We start from the raw sequence: 17,461 nt of genomic DNA, 5'->3' as shown, positions 1-17,461 counted from the left end.
CATACATGAGTGGTAGCCCTGAGCAGGCAAACTCAGCACTGCACTCAAAACATGCAACAGACCAGGTGATGAACGCTGGCTCCTGCTCAGACAGGGCTTACCGTCACTAGAAAAAGTGGAAAATGCTAACTTCCATGTAGGCCACTTACTCCTCAACTCTGGATTAAGTCTGATGTGCTTTTCATTTTCAGCATCAGACAGTGACTCACCTCAACACCACATCACGCTGAGGGGGTTTTCTAGCACACAATCAGTGAACTGACAACACTAGGAAATTTTTCTGACTGCCTGAAAGACTGAAAACTACGCTTTCTGGGCTCTAAGTGGACACTTCATCACTGGGATATACTTCATTTTGTAAGTTGACTTCATCATGGTTAAGCCACTAAGGGTCTCAGTATAAGTCAAGAACAGTTGGTCATTCTAAGCTCAAGAGGCGAGAAGGAGTTTTCATTCTACTTTACTAATTGCCTAAGTTATTCTATACCATCTGCCTGGAGAACTGCCATTCAGTAAAATACTAAGTAATACATAATGGAAAAAGTGAAATCCAATAAATGTAAGAAAAGATCAAACTGTGTTTTTCATCAAGAACCAAATGGGTCCTGTTGGTACTAAACAAAGTATACTAAAGTATCACTGAAGTGACAACAGGCCATCTCAGCAGTGTGCTAACTGGTATGGGATACGGCCTTAGGCTGACAACAATACACTCACTGCTCAAGGAACAATAGGATCTCACAGGCGTAAGTGGCGCTGGGAAAACCGGACAGTTGCACGTAAAAGAATGAAATTAGAACACTCCCTAATACCATACACACAAAAAAAACTCAAAACGGATTAAAGTCCTAAATGTAAGACCAGACACTATAAAACTCTTAGAGGAAAACACAGGAAGAACACTCTTTGACATAAATCACAGCAAGATCTTTTTTGACTTGCCTCCTAGAGTAATGGAAATAAAAACAAAAATAAACAAATAGGACCTAATGAAACTTAAAAGCTTTTGCACAACAAAGGAAACCATAAACAAGGTGAAAAGACAACCCACAGAATGGGAGAAAATATTTGCAAAAGAATGAACGGGCAAAGGATTAATCTCCGAAATATATAAACAGCTCATGAAGCTCAATATTAAAAAAACAACCCAATCAAAAAATGGGCAGAAGATCTAAATAGACATTTCTCCAAAGAAGACACACAGATGGCCAAGAAGCACATGAAAAGCTGCTCAACATCACTAATTATTAGAGAAATGCAAATCAGAACTACAATGAGGTATCACCTCACACCAGTTAGAATGGGCATCATCAGAAAATCTACAAACAACAAATGCTGGAGAGGGTATGGGAAAAAGGGAACCCTCTTGCACTGTTGGTGGGAATGTAAATTGATACAGCCACTATGGAAAACAGTATGGAGGTTCCTTAAAAAACTAAAAATAGAACTACCATATGACCCAGCAATCCCACTACTGAGCATCTATCCAGAGAAAACCATAATTCAAAAAGACACATGCACCCTAATGTTCATTGCAGCACTATTTACAATAGCCAGGTCATGGAAGCAACCTAAATGCCCATCGACAGACAAATGGATAAAGAAGATGTGGTACATATATACAGTGGAATATTCCTCAGCCATAGAAAGGAATGAAACTGGGTCATTTGTAGAGACGTGGATGGACCTAGAGACCGTCATACAGAGTGAAGTAAGTCAGAAAGAGAAAAACAAATATCGTACATCAACACATATATGTTGAATCTGGAATAATGGTACAGATGAACCAGTTTGCAAGGCAGAAACAGAGACACAGATGTAGAGAACGTATGGACACCAAGGGGGGAAAGTGGAGGGGGTGTGGTGGGATGAATTGGGAGATTGGGATTGACATATATACACTAATATGTATAAAATAGATAACTAATAAGAACCTGCTCTATAAAAAAATAAATAAAATTAAATAAAATAAAAAAGATCTCACAGGCAAGCAAAGAACTGCCTGTCCTTGAACTGCATGGGGGCAAGAGGAGCAAATGCCTGAAGAAAATAAAAAATTATTCCAAGGATTCCAGGGAAGGAAACTAGTGGGTAGTGTTTTTTCTTGTTTTATTTATTTATTTATTTATGGTTCCTTGGGTCTTCCTTGCTGCGCACGGGCTTTCTCTAGTTGTGGCAAGCGGGGGCTACTCTTCGTTGCAGTGCGCGGGCTTCTCATTGTGGTGGCTTCTCTTGTTGTGGAGCACAGGCTCTAGGCGTGCGGGCTTCAGTAGTTGTGGCTTGCGGGCTCTGGAGTGCAGGCTCAGTAGCTGTGGCACATGGGTTTAGTTGTTCCGTGACATGTGGGATCTTCCCGGACCAGGGCTTGAACCTGTATTCCCTGCACTGGCAGGCAGATTCTTAACACTGCACCACCAGGGAAGTCCCTAGTGGGTAGTTTATTTTCTTCTTTTATTTTATCGGTAGATATTAATCCAATGTTATCAGTAATCACTTTTTTTTAAAGTAGGTCTGGATGGACTCCATTCACTGTGCTTTTGTAAAAAATTTTTATTGAAATATAGTTGATTTATAATATTGTGTTCGTTTCAGGTATACAGCAAAGTGATTCATATATATATATATATATATTAGGTTCCTTTCCACTATAGGTTATTACAAGATATTGAGTATAGCTCCCTATGCTATACAGTATACAGTAGGTCCTCGTGGGTTATCTCTTTTATTTATAGTAGTGTGTATATCTTAATCCCAAACTCCTAATTTATCCCTCTCCTCCCCCCCCCGCCGGCCCACTTTCCCCTTTGTTAACCATAAATTTTCTTTCTATGTCTGTGAGTCTATTTCTGTTTTGTAAATAAGTTCACTTGTATCATTTTCTTAGATTCTAGTGGATAGTTTTAATTCCAGAAAAAACTAAAAAGTTGCCTTCTACAAGGAAGATAAATAAATGTCAGACTTCAAGGTCACATGGTTGGATGGCTGAGCTCAGACTGACTGAACACACCTCCTCTCTCACTCAAATGGGAAATGTTTGTTTTTACAGCAAGGCTCTTTTGTATTATTTTTTCTAAGAGGAAACATGTCACAGTAGTTGCTAGTATTTTTCTACTCTCTTCTTGGTAAGTTGTCCACGTTTCCAGCAAGATATGGTTAAAATACACTGCTACTGGTTTTCAATAATAAGCAAACAGGGCTTCCCTGGTGGCGCAGTGGTTGAGAGTCCGCCTGCCGATGCAGGGGACACGGGCTCGTGCCCCGGTCCGGGAAGATCCCACATGCCGCGGAGCAGCTGGGCCCGTGAGCCATGGCCGCTAAGCCTGCGCGTCCAGAGCCTGTGCTCCATAATGGGAGAGGCCACAACAGTGAGAGGCCCACGTACCGCAAAATAATAATAATAATAATAATAAACAATTAGAATAATCCCACCAAGAAAAAAACCTTGAAAATACACAGAATAACTACTGCAAAAGAGGTTTTCTCTGCCTTGAAACTGACTTTACTAAATAAATCTGATAGCACTGGGAATTGCTCTGGTCCTTCAATTTTTCAAAAAAGTAGGGAATAAGAGGAGAGAAAGGCTCAAAAAATGAAGGACAACTGATCCACAAATATAAAAGATTTCGCTACTCTTTGTAGTAGAAACTACAGTAGTCACAGTACCAGAAAGAAAATAAAGAACCAAAGTGAGAAAATAAACAAAAATAAATATTTGCTTGTTTTATGTTTCGCAATCAGCCTCTCTTTTCTTACCAGGAAAAAAATACAGAGTGGTCTAGATGTTGGCTAAAAGAAGTAAAAGCTTAGAAATTTTAATTCAACTTCTCCTAATGTCCATCTGTCTCTCTCTCTTTCTGCCATACTATGTCCCACTCCTAGGTAGTTGCCACCAGAAATGAAAGCACGTGTGCACAAGAAGTTACTGAGTCACCCCTTCTCCAGCCTGAATGTTAGCAGTGTAACATCAATGCAGTTATTATCACGTTACCCTAAAAAATACATAAACCCTCAAAGGCTCTGTCTTATGACTCATTGACAGGAATGGATGGGATAAGACCCAACCTCTCTCCCAACTAATAAGGGAACTGTTAAAAAAAAAAAGGTTCCCTTGAAATGCTCAAATTCTCCAGTTTTTAAGGGATCAGAGGCTACCAAGTACCCTAAGTATCCCAAAGGAAGAGACAATGGCATTCTAAGCAATGAACGACAAAGTTTCCATCTAAGTTCCATTCAGAGTGACTGGAAATACATGGAGAACCACCTCCCTCCCTTCAATGTATTTTGACAGAAAGAAAAATAAAGTTTTTAAGAAGATCCAAGTCATACCTACGAACATATTTTTTTTTTTTTTTTTTTTTTTGCGGTATGCAGGCCTCTCACTGTTGTGGTCTCTCCCATTGCGGAGCACAGGCTCCAGACGCGCAGGCCCAGCGGCCATGGTCCACGGGCCCAGCCGCTCCGCAGCATGTGGGATCCTCCCGGACCGGGGCACGAACCCGCGCCCCCTGCATCAGCAGGCGGACTCCCAACCACTGCGCCACCAGGGAAGCCCCTACTATGAACATATTTGATTCATTCATTGCTCGCTTATTAAAGTTCACAAAGGTCCCAATTCAGTTGTCAGCAACAAAATATTCCCACAAGGAGAGACGCCCAAAAAATTGCTTTCATTCTGGCTGACACGGGTCTTAAAGAAGGAGACACCCAGCTTGACATTCGGCATCTAGTTCTTGAGGACGGAGACAGCAGGGTGCCCTCCAACAGTTGTTCCATAACTTAAAGCTCTCACAATCCAGAAAAAATAAAAACAGATTGGGGGGTGGGAGGCAGGCTACTGACACAGAGCTGCCCACTCATAAAAAAAAAAATTTGCCAAGCAAGTGGAGATATTTTTTAAAATACCACCCTTTACTGTCATAATTTTCTAACAGAAAGAATATTTTAAAGCCAGAAAGTAAAATACCCTTTTAAAAGAGATTATGTCTGTTTGCCCATCACCACATCACAAGAAAATGGCTAGAGAGATTGTCACCACATGGAACGTATGTTTGGATACCATGTAGTAGGGTTGGCTACCTAGGCACAGAGGTAGACTATGTTTCCCAGCCTCCCTCACAGTAGGTGTGGCCATGTGACAGGGTGCTAGACAATGGAATGTGAGTAGAAGTGACCTACACCACTTCCAGCCTGGCCTCTAAACCTCCCTCATACTCTCCTCCATGCTCTTAACCTTCTGTGACTAGACAGTGACGTCGAGGGCAACATTAAGAAACCATGTGTTGACAACGGGGAGTCCTCCTTCAGCCTGCAGCCCTCGATAACTGTGGGCTGCAGAGTACTCACTACCCTCTTCTTTAGCCTCAAACCACTTTGGCTAATCATGTAAGAGAGAAATAAACTTCTAATATGTTTATGCCATTATACACTTTGGGATGTATACTATTATTACAGCACCTGGCCCATACATGACTGTACTTAAAATATGGGCTATGAATTAAGGATAATAAGACAAACAATCCAATGTTTTAAAGGACAAAAGATTTGAACAGATACATCAAAGAAATATATACCAATGGTCAAATAAGCATATGAAAAGATGCTCAGCATCACTGGTCATCAGAGCAATACAAATACCACTTCCTACCCACCAGAATGGCTTAAATTAAAAGAATGACAATACCAAAAGATGGCAGGATGTGGAGCAACTGGAACTCTCAAACTCAGTTGATGGAACTGTAAAATGGTACAACTGCATTGGAAAAAGGCTTACGAGTTTCTCACAACACATTCAATTACCTTATTCACTTACCCAGCAATTCTACTCATAGGTATGTTTTAAAAGAAATAAAAGCATATGTGTACAAAAAGATTTATATAAGATTCTTTATAGAACCTTTATTCATAACAGCCACACTGGGAATAGCCCAGGTGCCCAGCAACCGGATAAACATGCGGTGGTCTAACCATACAATGGAATACTACTCAGCAATAAAAGAACCATGGATACGTGCAATGACGTGAATGAATTCTAAAACATTTTTTTAAATCTTAAAACATATTTGCTGAATGAAAGCAGCATTACACAAGAAGTACATAAATCGATGGTTAAAAAAGAAAATCAACATGGTTGCCTGAGGCAAGACTGCAGGGGTTGCAGGAAAAGACTGGAAACAGCATGAGGGAACATTCCAGGGTAATGAGAATCTTCTGTACCTTAATAAAGGAACCGGATGCACAGGTGTTTACATTTATCAAAAAGCAGAGAATGGTGCGCTTAATATTTGTATATTTCCTTGTATATAAATTTTGCCTTAAAAACATAAATAAGCATTGAATTCTGTTAATTTGCATACTTACTATTTAGGGGTCAAGTCTGCTGATGTCTACAACTTACTCTGAAATGCACCTCCAAAAAACAGGTTAAAAGATGTATGAAGGGACAGACAGATGGAATAACATGTAATAAAAAAAATACACAGCAAAAAATATGTGGTGGATATATGGGCATACACTACACAATTCTTCCCACTTTTCTGAATGTTTGAAAATTTTCAAAAGAAAGCACTGAAAAATTACAAAGGCCATGTGACATATGCAAAATTCCGTTTGGTGGGGGGAGTCACCTCAAAGAAATAAGCAGTTTTCACTCAGAGCAGCTCAAGTAAGAAACAACAAGACATCAATGTGACGGCCAATCAGGACAATGTAAACAGTGCACTGAGATGCATGGGCAGAGGAGACAGCAGTATTTCAACTAGAAGTACCCAAATTATAGATGTGCTTTGCGAGCCAGCTGTTTCTCACATGGGTGACCAGGTGGGGTAAATCACCAGGGAGGTCATAATGACTTAAAAACAGTTAATGATTCTCCCAAACAGTGAAGAGGCAAGCTAGTCTCAGGGGAGTCCTTTAAAGAGAATAAATTTTGTTTTATGAAAAACTCACTACATTGTCCATGTTTTTTTCAGTTCACCAAGTATTCATGAAAACCTCCATGTGAACCAGGATGTAGCAGCCACTGGGTATGGAGAGAGTCCTGGCCCCAAGAAGCTGAGTTCTAACCTTGACCCTGCCACTAACTAGCTGCCTGTCCTTGATTGATAAGATGCTAAGTCTCTCTGGGTCACTTTGACTAAGAACTCATGAAAAACTAAATACCCTAGTAGCATATAAGGAGCAAAATGATAAATTTTCCAGGCTCTTAGAAGAGAATGGCAGCCTTCCCACAAACAGGGAACTATAAGGCAATCCATGGGAACTCAGCATTAATACTAGTTCATTAACACTAACCTGGTTTTAAGAAAGAGCGCTAGACATGACTCTAGTCCTCTCTCTGCCATTAACCAGCCACCATGGGAACTGGGCAAGTCCCTCAGACTCTCTGGGCCAATTTGACAAAAGAAGACTAACTAACACAGTATTGTGAAGCAATTATACTCCAATAAAGATCTATTAAAAAAAAATAATAAATGCTCTCATCCCATCCAACCTTCTCAGAGATGCCCTTCAAGGCTCTGCACCCCAGGGTACAGGCCAGGAATGCCTGGCCCACCAGCACTGGGCTGAAATCCTACTCATCTTTAAAGCTCTTGTTCAGATGTCACCTGCTTTGAGAAGCCTGCCAGCCCAGTTGGTCACTCCCTGTACACTCTGCAATTAACCTATATTAGCACCTTCACCACGTTGGATGGTAATCATTTGTTTATCTGTCTTGTCTCCCAGACTGGACTTGGAGCTTCTGTGTGGTGCAATTCTGGCCTCATTGGAATTTGTACCACTCACCCAGCACTGTTCTTAGCACATGCTGGCACTCAAAGCATATGTGTAAATAAGTGCATTAATTAATCACTAAGGTCACTTCTAGCTCTAAAATGCTAGACTTGATGTTTTTAAGTGCAAAAGAAATCATGGGTGTAAAAATCTTTTTATGTAGTTGTTTAATGCTGTGTGTACGGTGCTGCGGCCGTCGACGTGATAAAACACGGTTCCTGTCCCCCTGGTACCCCACAAATATGAAAGCTGGTAGTCACTGAGCAAGGGCAAAGCTAGAGCCTGTTCCGACTTCCCCCCTCACTTCCTTTCCTGCAGCTGCAGCTCTCTGCCTCTTTCCACGTGAGCCTTCACTCCTGCCTCAAGTTGCGACCTCTGTCCCAGCTGGCAAAAGCGCAAAATTATAAGCCAACCACCCGCGACCTGCGGCCCACGACAAATCCTGCACACACACACCACACACACCACACACACCACACACACACACACACACACACACACACACACCACACACCACACACACACACACCCCGCCCGTTATCTTGGTACAGCCCTACCAAACCGCCGCGCTGGAGAAACAGGGGCGGTTACTCGCGGACACCTAGCTTTCTGCGCGGACCGTAGGGCCGTCTCAGTGAGCGCAGGGTGTACCTGCACGGCTCGCTGCTCCTTCCAGAGCTTCATCTGGTCGCTAGCTGGATCCCGGCTGTCCGCCATTATGTCTGGCGATGCAGAACGCTGCAGGGTACCTCTACTCTCGCGTCTCCAGCCCCGCGGCTAAAATTGGCTACTTCAGACTCCGCCCCTCAGCTCCGGCCCTTGTCCCGCCCCCCTTGGCGGGACCGCCTCCTGATTGGCCGCTCGAGCGCCAGGCGGGATGGGATTGGAAACCAAATAGGGGCGGGGCTGGAACTCGGAGGGGAGAGGTTGGCGAGAGGTTGGGGAGGGGTTGGTAAAGGTGGGGAGACCCGCGGCTCAGACCCCCTAACCGCGGGATTAAGGGACCTAGGGCCGGGGCCCCGAGTACCAGGACGTGACTCTCTCCTCGGTTTATCAGCATCCTTCAGGTTGCCCTGGGAGGCAGCGGTTGGTGGACTGCCAGTTTTGTTGAGGGAAAGCTTAGGTCCTGCTGGGTGCGGCTTTGAACTCTGTAAATATGCTCTCAGCTCTTAAAAAAAAAGAAAAAGAAATTCTGGGTTGAGTTCATCTGTGCAAAATGAAGTTTTGTCATGTTCTAATGTTAATATTGTTTACAACTGAAGGATTGATGGAATTTGGAATAAATGCATACACTGATTCTGCATTTAAGTATGACCAGTGGCCACACTCTCAAATGTTGCATTATTTCTTCTTTGCTACAGATTATGCACAGAAAGACATGCCTTTTTAAAAAACACAGAAAAGCAAAATATTGGCAAGTTCTAAATGATCTTAATAGTCTAAAATACATAGGAAGAACATTCAACCTTTTAGACTCCCTTTTTGGTTCAGAAGCTCCCCATTTTTGAGTGTCTACTATGTGCTAGACATTGCTGATGGTTGCCAGACTCTATCACTTAATCTTCACAACAAAAAGACATTAAAGATCAATGAAGTCTCCCCACCATGACAGTATAAACAAGAATCAAGAGGTTGGCTTGCTCCTGATGTAGAATAATTAACTAAGTTAACTAAGATGCTCAAAGCCACTATTTATTAGTAGAAATGCTGGCATAGAGTTTAGAAAATCTCTTCAGTAAGTTAATGGGGCTGATTTTTGAGGTGTTCGAGCAGTGCATTTTAATAAGTGAAATAGCAGAATATATTTTGTGATATTCCGGAAGAAAGTTGCTCAAGAGTTCAAAGATGCAAACAAGTTCTATGACTTATTCTATGAAAATATCTTCAGTTGGTGTTTTACTCATGTCAAGATGCTTAATTAGATGAAGTGTGAAAGGCGGACTTGCTTGTCCCCAGCTAGAGAGATTGTCTACAAAGTTAGAGACAATTGCCTTGGCATAATAAAGCTAGGGGAAAAAATGGGACTCCTAGACCTCAACAGAGATCTGTACTCCTACAACTTCTCATCCTGAGGCCACATCATAGATTTTTCTTCCACTCTGTGAACCTCCCACTCATAGGGCATCACACTTATTCTTCAGATCTCCCCTTCCCTCAGTTGTTTCCATCCTCGTGTGGTCAGGGATTGCCTTATTCCAGACAAGCTGTCACTCTTTTCTTTTACTTGTGGATTCATATCACTTTTTATGCTTGAGCTTGTCTTTGAAATGTTAGCATACTGTTAGGACTCTAGTTCAGTCACATTTGTATGAAAAAGGATTTTTGTGAATAGAACTGGAAATCTAACCACTGTTTATAACATTATTTGCATGAGAATAAGTCTTTCAAGTTTAAATTAAGTGAAAGGAGCTAGGGAGGGCTACCAAAACTTTTTGCCAAGTCACATTACGATTACCAGACCTATTAGAAAACCCTAAAGTAAGAAATAAAAACACAGGGCCCGTAGACAACTTCCAAGTATTCAATAATGTACATGATTTCTCCGGTGGTTTTGTGTAAATCTCATCTCCTGTACCCACTGATGCATATGTCTCCTTATTTTAAAGGCCCTTTGTTTCCTGGGCCTCAGCTGCTCAGCGGTAGGACTTTTGATTCTTTCCAGTTTTCACCATGAGTTGAATCAAATGCAATTCCCTCTCCAGATCATCGCTTAACTTATCTGCTTCTCTTGAAAAGTAGGCATTTTTTTGTTTGCCCCTCCAGATCCACTCTCCACCCTTCTCAATCCTCATCTGTACTCCAGGAATCTTGATTTTTATCATCCACTTTTCCCCATGATACCCTGCCTTCTTGTTGAGTTCAGCCAATGGTGGGCCGGCACAAGATGGGAACTTAGGAGGGGAGAGGGGCCAAAGTATTCATTACATCAGCTCCAAAGTCGGATTTACCACGAAGTTAATGAAGCTTAAATTTTAGAGTTCCTCACCTACACACATTCCTTCCAAACTTCTGAGAGGTGTCCTCACAATGTGCTTACGTGCAATGTGTTTTCATAAAATTAGAGTGAGATATTTAACCATGATTGAATATGACCTCAGTCTCTTTTGATTCTGAATTCCCCTCCATCACACTACCTCTCTTATCAGGTGTCATTGGAGTGACTAGTTATTTTTGGCATTCTGTTAAGGAGACATTGAGCTGGAGATTCATTTAGTTGGGTTTAGTGGAATACAATTAAGTGACTTGCAGTCTCTTCCATGTATAGTTAGTTATTATTCATAAAGTTTCACAGGCTAGAGAGTGGCAGAGTTATGTCTGACTCTGATACCAAGTATCTGTGTGGCCTTTTCTCTGTCTGGTGAGCCTCACTGAGCCTTTGATTCCTCTATCTAAAGGCACAGTAGCCCATCCTCAGCCTCTTGCCAACGTTTGACACTTTTCTCACCTCCAGCACACTTTGTTGTCTTGTCACTTGGTCTTTATCCCCCACCACTGCCCTATCTGTACTCCACACTCCACTAAGCTAAGATTCTTGACTTTGTTGAACCTTGCACTGCTCATGCTCTTCCCTTGGCCAGAAATGGTCTTCCCTAATCACACTTGCTTAGGTTCCTATTAATTTCTTGCTGGTTTGACATTAAAAAAATGATGGGGCTTCCCTGGTGGCGCAGTGGTTGGGAGTCCGCCTGCCGATGCAAGGGACACTGGTTCGTGCCGCGGTCCGGGAAGATCGCACATGCCGCGAGGCGGCTAGGCCCGTGAGCCATGGCCGCTGAGCCTGCGCATCCGGAGCCTGTGCTCCGCAACGGGAGGGGCCACAACAGTGAGAGGCCTGCGTACCGCAAAAAAAAAAAAAAATTTTAGAGATGTGTCAGACTGTTAATGAAATATTATGCTATTTTGGGGGGATTCTGTGATGTGTATGGTACTTATCAGATTATTCAAGTTTGTAAGTTGTGATTTCTTTTACCAATTTTAAATAAAGGTTGATTTTTGTGCCTAAGTATATGTTCTTTTCCTTAAAGAAGCAGTGCAAATTATATAAGCTTTGAATCCCACAAGATCGGGATCCATTCCTACCAAGCTCACTGCCGGCCTACCCTGCCAAGATTCCTTGATTTCTTGGAAGCAGCCATTTCCTACAGCTACAGGTATAATTGGTTCCAGAAACCACTCTTTTTCTTTGCCTCTTCAGACCCAAGAATTGCACAGCCTACCTGACAGTCACAGGTGCTTCACCCTTTTTGTACAGTCCCTTCATGAAAATTTCCACAATTTTCCCTTCAGAGTGTGCTATTTTTTGCAGGAATTCTGACTGATACAAATCATAAAAAGCAAAATAATGTGATGCATCTTATTTATTTATTTTTTATTGAAGTACAGTTGATTTACAATGCTGTATTAGTTTCAGGTGTATGGCAAAGTGATTCAGTTATATATATATATATATATGTTATTACAAAATATTGAGTATTGTTCCATGTGCTGTATAATAGGTCCTTGTTGGTTATCTATTTTTTATACAGTAGTGTATATATGTTAATCCCAAACTCCTAATTTATCACTCCCCCCCTTTCCCCTTTGGTAACCATAAGTTTGTTTTCTATGTCTGTGAGGCTACTTCTCATCTGTAAATAAATTCATTGGTATCATTTTTTTTTAGATTCCACATGTTAGCGATATCATATATTTGTCTTTCTCTGTCTGGCTTACTTCAACGTGATGCATTTTAAAGGACACATTCTGTAGATATTACAGCACTGTGTTGGACAATACTTGTCCAACCAGCATGGTACAGGGCAGTAGTTCTCAAACTTTTGACCTTAGAACCCATTTACACTCTTAAAAATTATTGAGGACTCCCAAGAGCTTTCTTTTGTTAATGTTAGAAATTATTGAAGCATCCAAACAGAAGAACTAAGAATATTACTAATATTAAAATTCTTTAATTTGTAATTTGTTTATGAAAAGAAATAATAGCTGTCTTCGAGTCACTTTGGAAGTTAGCTAATGAGATGTCAGTATGGTCCACGTGAATGTTAATAGAAGCCAAGTTCCATGGTGTTGAACCTCACTTCTGAAGGCACATATCAGAAAAATAAAGAAGGAAAAAAATGACAATATATCTAACTATGACTTACTTATTGAGAAATTAATATGCATATTGGAACTCTCAATCTCAACATTGCCAAACATCATCTAAGATAGAAGGTGATTATGATGAGGCAATCTTCCTTGGAAAATTGCAGTGGTTTCCAACTTTCCATTGGCTAGGAAAAGAAAGAATCGCAAACCTCAAAGATACTTGACGTGAATATTTTGAGCTCTAAAACAGAAAATTGTGAACAAAAAAATATTATTAAATACTGAGGGCCGAAGTCCTCATATTTTTGAGAACTGAATTTAGAAAAAACAATCCCTCTGCTGCTTACTGGCTGACCTGAACTAAGGGCAGGGATGGCTTTTGTAACTCTCCCCACCCTTTCTGGAACATGACCAGCCCATTGGGCGGTCTTATTATAGAACACACAGTTAAACTGGCTCCCTGGGGGTGGAGCTGAGGCTGCACTTTGCCAGTTTGAGAGTAGTGTGCACCAACAACACAATCCCTGCCTTTCATTAATTTTTCCTGGGGCTTGATCTTCTATCTGAACCCACAGAAAACTGCCACTGGCATGGGAGTGGTGATGGTGGTAGGTGCCAGGGGGAAGGGGGAAGAAAAAGCATCAGGATCCACTGGAGAAGCCAGTTATTTTTAAGTGGGACAACATTAATACAATAGACATCTGTTCCATTGAGAAAAGACCTTTGTTTAACGTATGGAGCTTTCAGTATAAATCACAAAATGATCTAACCTGTAGATGGTAGGCTGGAGTATTGGAATCCTCATGCCTTACATCAATGGGAGCTGTCATTGCAGAATTTAGTTCCCTTTGTGGTTCCCCCAAATGTGCACTAATTATTAACTTTTAGACTTATAGCTTAAGAGCTGTAAGTAGAGCTAGCTCTGAATTGAAAATTGAATGCAGCCAGCTAGTAAGCCCTCAGTTGTTCAACATTCAAAAGGTTTTTATTTGGTATCAACCTGGGCAGCCTCTAGGGTTCAACAATTCATAAATTGGTATGATCCCTGCCCTTTGGACCCTATCATCTAGTCTTTCTCAAGCTAACAAGATCACAGGTTCAGGAATTAGTCAATCAACTGTTCCCGAAGGACAATCGACTAAGCTGGAAGGAACCAACCAACCCCTACAAATTAGCAATTTAAAAATAAGGGGTTAAAATCTAAAATGCATAAGGAATGCCTACCACTCAATAGCAAACAAACAAACAACAAAAACAAACAAACAAAAGCAAATAAGCCAATTAAAAACTGGGCAAAGACCCAAATAGACATATTTTCCAAAGAAGACCTACAAATAGCCAACAGGTATAGAAAGAGCTGTTCCACATCACTAATCATCAGGGATGTGAACATCAAAACCACAATGAGGTATCACTTTATACCTTTTAGGATGGCTATTATCAAAAAGAGAAGCAATAATAAGTGTTGGAGAGGATCTGGAGAAAAGGGAACCCCTGTACACTATTGGTGGGAATGTAAATTGGTATAGCCATTATGGAAAGCAGTATGGAGGTTCCTCAAAAATTTAAAAAGAGAACTCTCATATTATCCAGCAATCCCACTTCTAGGTATATATCCAAAGGAAATGAAATTAGTATCTCCAAGAGATGTCTGCAACCCCATGTTCATTGTAGCATTATTTACAATAGCCAAGATATGGAAATAACCTAGATATCTGTTGACAGATGAGTAGATAAAGAAAATGTGGTGTATATATATATATACACACACACACACACACACACACACAGTGGAATATTACCAGCTCTATGTAAACACACACACACACACACAAAGGGAAATCCTGCCATTTCCAACAACATGGATGAACCTGGAGGACATTATGCTAAGTGAAACAAGTCAGACACAGAAAGACAAATACTGTAGGATCTCACTGACATGTGGAATCTAAAAAGGTCAAACTCATAGAACCACAGCATTGAATGGGGTTGCCAGGGGCTGAGGGGTGGAGGAGATGAGGAGATGTTGGCCAAAGGGTACAAACTTTCAGTTATAAGATGATTAAATTCTGGAGATCTAATGTGCATCATGGTGACTATAGTTAATAATACTGTATTATATACTCGAAGTTTGCTAAAAGAGTAGATCTTAAGTATTCTCATCATGCACGAAAAATGGCAACTATGTGAGGTGATGGATGTGTTAATTAACTTGATTGTGGTCATCATTTCACAACATACACATATATTAAATCATCTCTGTTTACACCCTAAGTATATACAATCTTTATTTGCCAATTATACCTCAATACAGCTGGAAAAAAAATAAATAACTGAGGTCCTCATAGATTATTATATCCATGCATCTGTAGTTCAAAACTAGTTAGAAACCAGGACTAGAACCCAGCTCTGCGGACTCCCAGACTTTTCCTCTTTGGCGATGTTTACTTTCCTTCCCACTTCCCCACACACAAAAAAGCCTAGTTTCACATTTTAGAATCCTTATACCAGTAAATATCTGAAGACACACACAGGAAATCAATGGCCATTGACTCCTGGCCATATTGCAAAAGCAATATGTTGTTTGTCTTGTATATTTGCCAACTGCTAGAGTACAGTTGTGACACAAATTTGTTTTTCATGAAACATTCTCTACTTTTAAAACCAAAGTTCAACAGAAAGCTGATCACATGAGAAGTACGTCACATATAACTTCGGTTGATAGATGGACTTAAATGATAAATATTAAATAATGGCATTAATCTCTGCTTCAGTAAAGTCCCATCAAAGCTTACCTTTCATAAACATGTACTATTCCTTTAAGTTGGCTTTTCAGATTTCCAAAAGGATTTAGCATAACCTTTGTCATAGTGATTTTTTTTTCTTTAAGATATATTTTTAATTAAGCAAGTAATTCATGAGTACTTTATTGTGTTAAAACAATCAAACTATACAGAGGTAACTAGTTAATGAAGTCACTTACAAGTCAGTATGTAATAGTGATTTTTTAATGTAATATTGATTTTTAAAATATGCTAGACTGAGGAAAAGTTGTGAAATATATTTAGGAGTGGAAAGGCAGAATAAAGTTCCCTGTTTCTTTCTTCTTCTTTCAGGCACCCAGTGGGTCCAATGTCCTTTACCTTAGTGTACCATGTAGAGTAGTTAACAACTGTTCATAAGAAAATTGTCAAGTAGTTAATGTTCTAGTTATCACCCCAAACAATTCATTTAAAAAAGAAGACCCAGGAAAAACACTATCAATACAAAGTATTGAATGCTTATAAGGAATTTAGGCAACACCCAGAAAGTGTATTTTGCAGGAGTAGAGGGGCTGGAGGGAGGAAAGAGAGAGAAGTGGGGAGATGGGAAAGAGGTATAGAGTAAAGGGATCTACCATATGCACAGCACTGGAGTTACTTCTACAGGTTGTCAATCCAGTTGGGGAGGATACTGATAACATTCCTCAATCATGGACAAGGAGACAAAGTTTGCATTTGTCACTTTCCCAATGTCAGATGACCAGAAGTACAAAGCCTGATCTGATTTATATTCTCTTTATTATAAATCCTATGTGTTTTCCACTACCCTGGCATTGCTGCTCTATCATTGTGCCAGGCGTGGCATATACAATGCTATGTTTAATTCTCACAACAACCCCATGGGATAGATGTTGTTCCCAATTTCAAAATTAAGAAACTGCCTCAGAGAGGTTAAGTCATTTTGCCCAAGGGCCCACAGTAAAAGAGAGCATTTAATAGATAGGTGAGTGCAAAGCTATGCCCTAGTATTTCAGTGTTTCTCAAACAGACCATGAGAGCCTGTGAACCTATTTTTAGAGGCCTGAAGAGCCTCTTCAAGAACTTTTAAATTTTGTATTTTTGGGCTTCCCTGTTGGCACAGTGGTTAAGAATTCGCCGCCAATGCAGGGGACACGGGTTCGAGCCCTGGTCCGGGAGGATCCCACATGCCGCAGAGCAACTAAGCCCGTGCGCCACAACTACCGAGCCTGCACTCTAGAGCCCGCGAGCCACAACTACGAAGCCTGCGCGCCTAGAGCCCGAGCTCCACAACAAGAGAAGCCACCGCAATGAGAAGCCCGCGCACTACAACGAAGAGTAGCCCCTGCTCACCGCAACTAGGGAAAGCCCGCGTGCAGCAACAAAGACCCAACACAGCCAAAAATAAATAAATATTTTTTTAATTGTATTTTTATTTTTAAGATAACATTTAAAATTTAATAGAAACATATTTTGTATAGCCAATGCAGGGGAGGAAAACTTTTCCCTTCTTCCTTCTATGTTCTTTGGCTGACCTAATAATTAAATGGACATAAAACAGATTAACAGGAGAAAAACAAATTTAATTTCACAAGTACAGGAACCCCCCCCCAAATATGTGGCTCCCCAGCAGTCTGGCAATTAAGGCTTATATGCCATCCTGAGCTAAGGAGAAGGAGGTAGGGGCCTGGCACTTGAAAGGGGAAGAAAGCAATTCATAGAAAGATGGGAAGAGCAAATGTTTGGTAGATAAATGTGTGCTGGGCCACGTAGATAGGTCTTCCTGATGAAAAAGGTTATCTCTGCTAATAGCTCTTTCTCTGGTA

At 40.8% G+C, this 17,461-nt stretch overlaps 1 protein-coding gene across 1 annotated transcript in view; it reads right to left on the bottom strand.

The window, feature by feature from the left end:
* Positions 1–8,593, bottom strand: part of CAT (catalase) — a 39,814-nt gene extending 31,221 nt beyond the window's left edge. The window contains exon 1 of the mRNA XM_029207397.1: positions 8,422–8,593. Within this exon, the coding sequence (XP_029063230.1) occupies positions 8,422–8,487 (66 nt within the window). The 5' untranslated portion in view covers positions 8,488–8,593. The remainder of the gene's footprint in view (positions 1–8,421) is intronic.
* Positions 8,594–17,461: the final 8,868 nt, after the last annotated feature.

Source organism: Monodon monoceros, unplaced genomic scaffold, assembly GCF_005190385.1.
Source record: "Monodon monoceros isolate NGI ecotype Baffin Bay Population unplaced genomic scaffold, NGI_Narwhal_1 Super_Scaffold_7, whole genome shotgun sequence".
Taxonomy (NCBI): domain Eukaryota; kingdom Metazoa; phylum Chordata; class Mammalia; order Artiodactyla; family Monodontidae; genus Monodon; species Monodon monoceros.
This window is presented reverse-complemented; position numbering and strand designations above follow the sequence as displayed.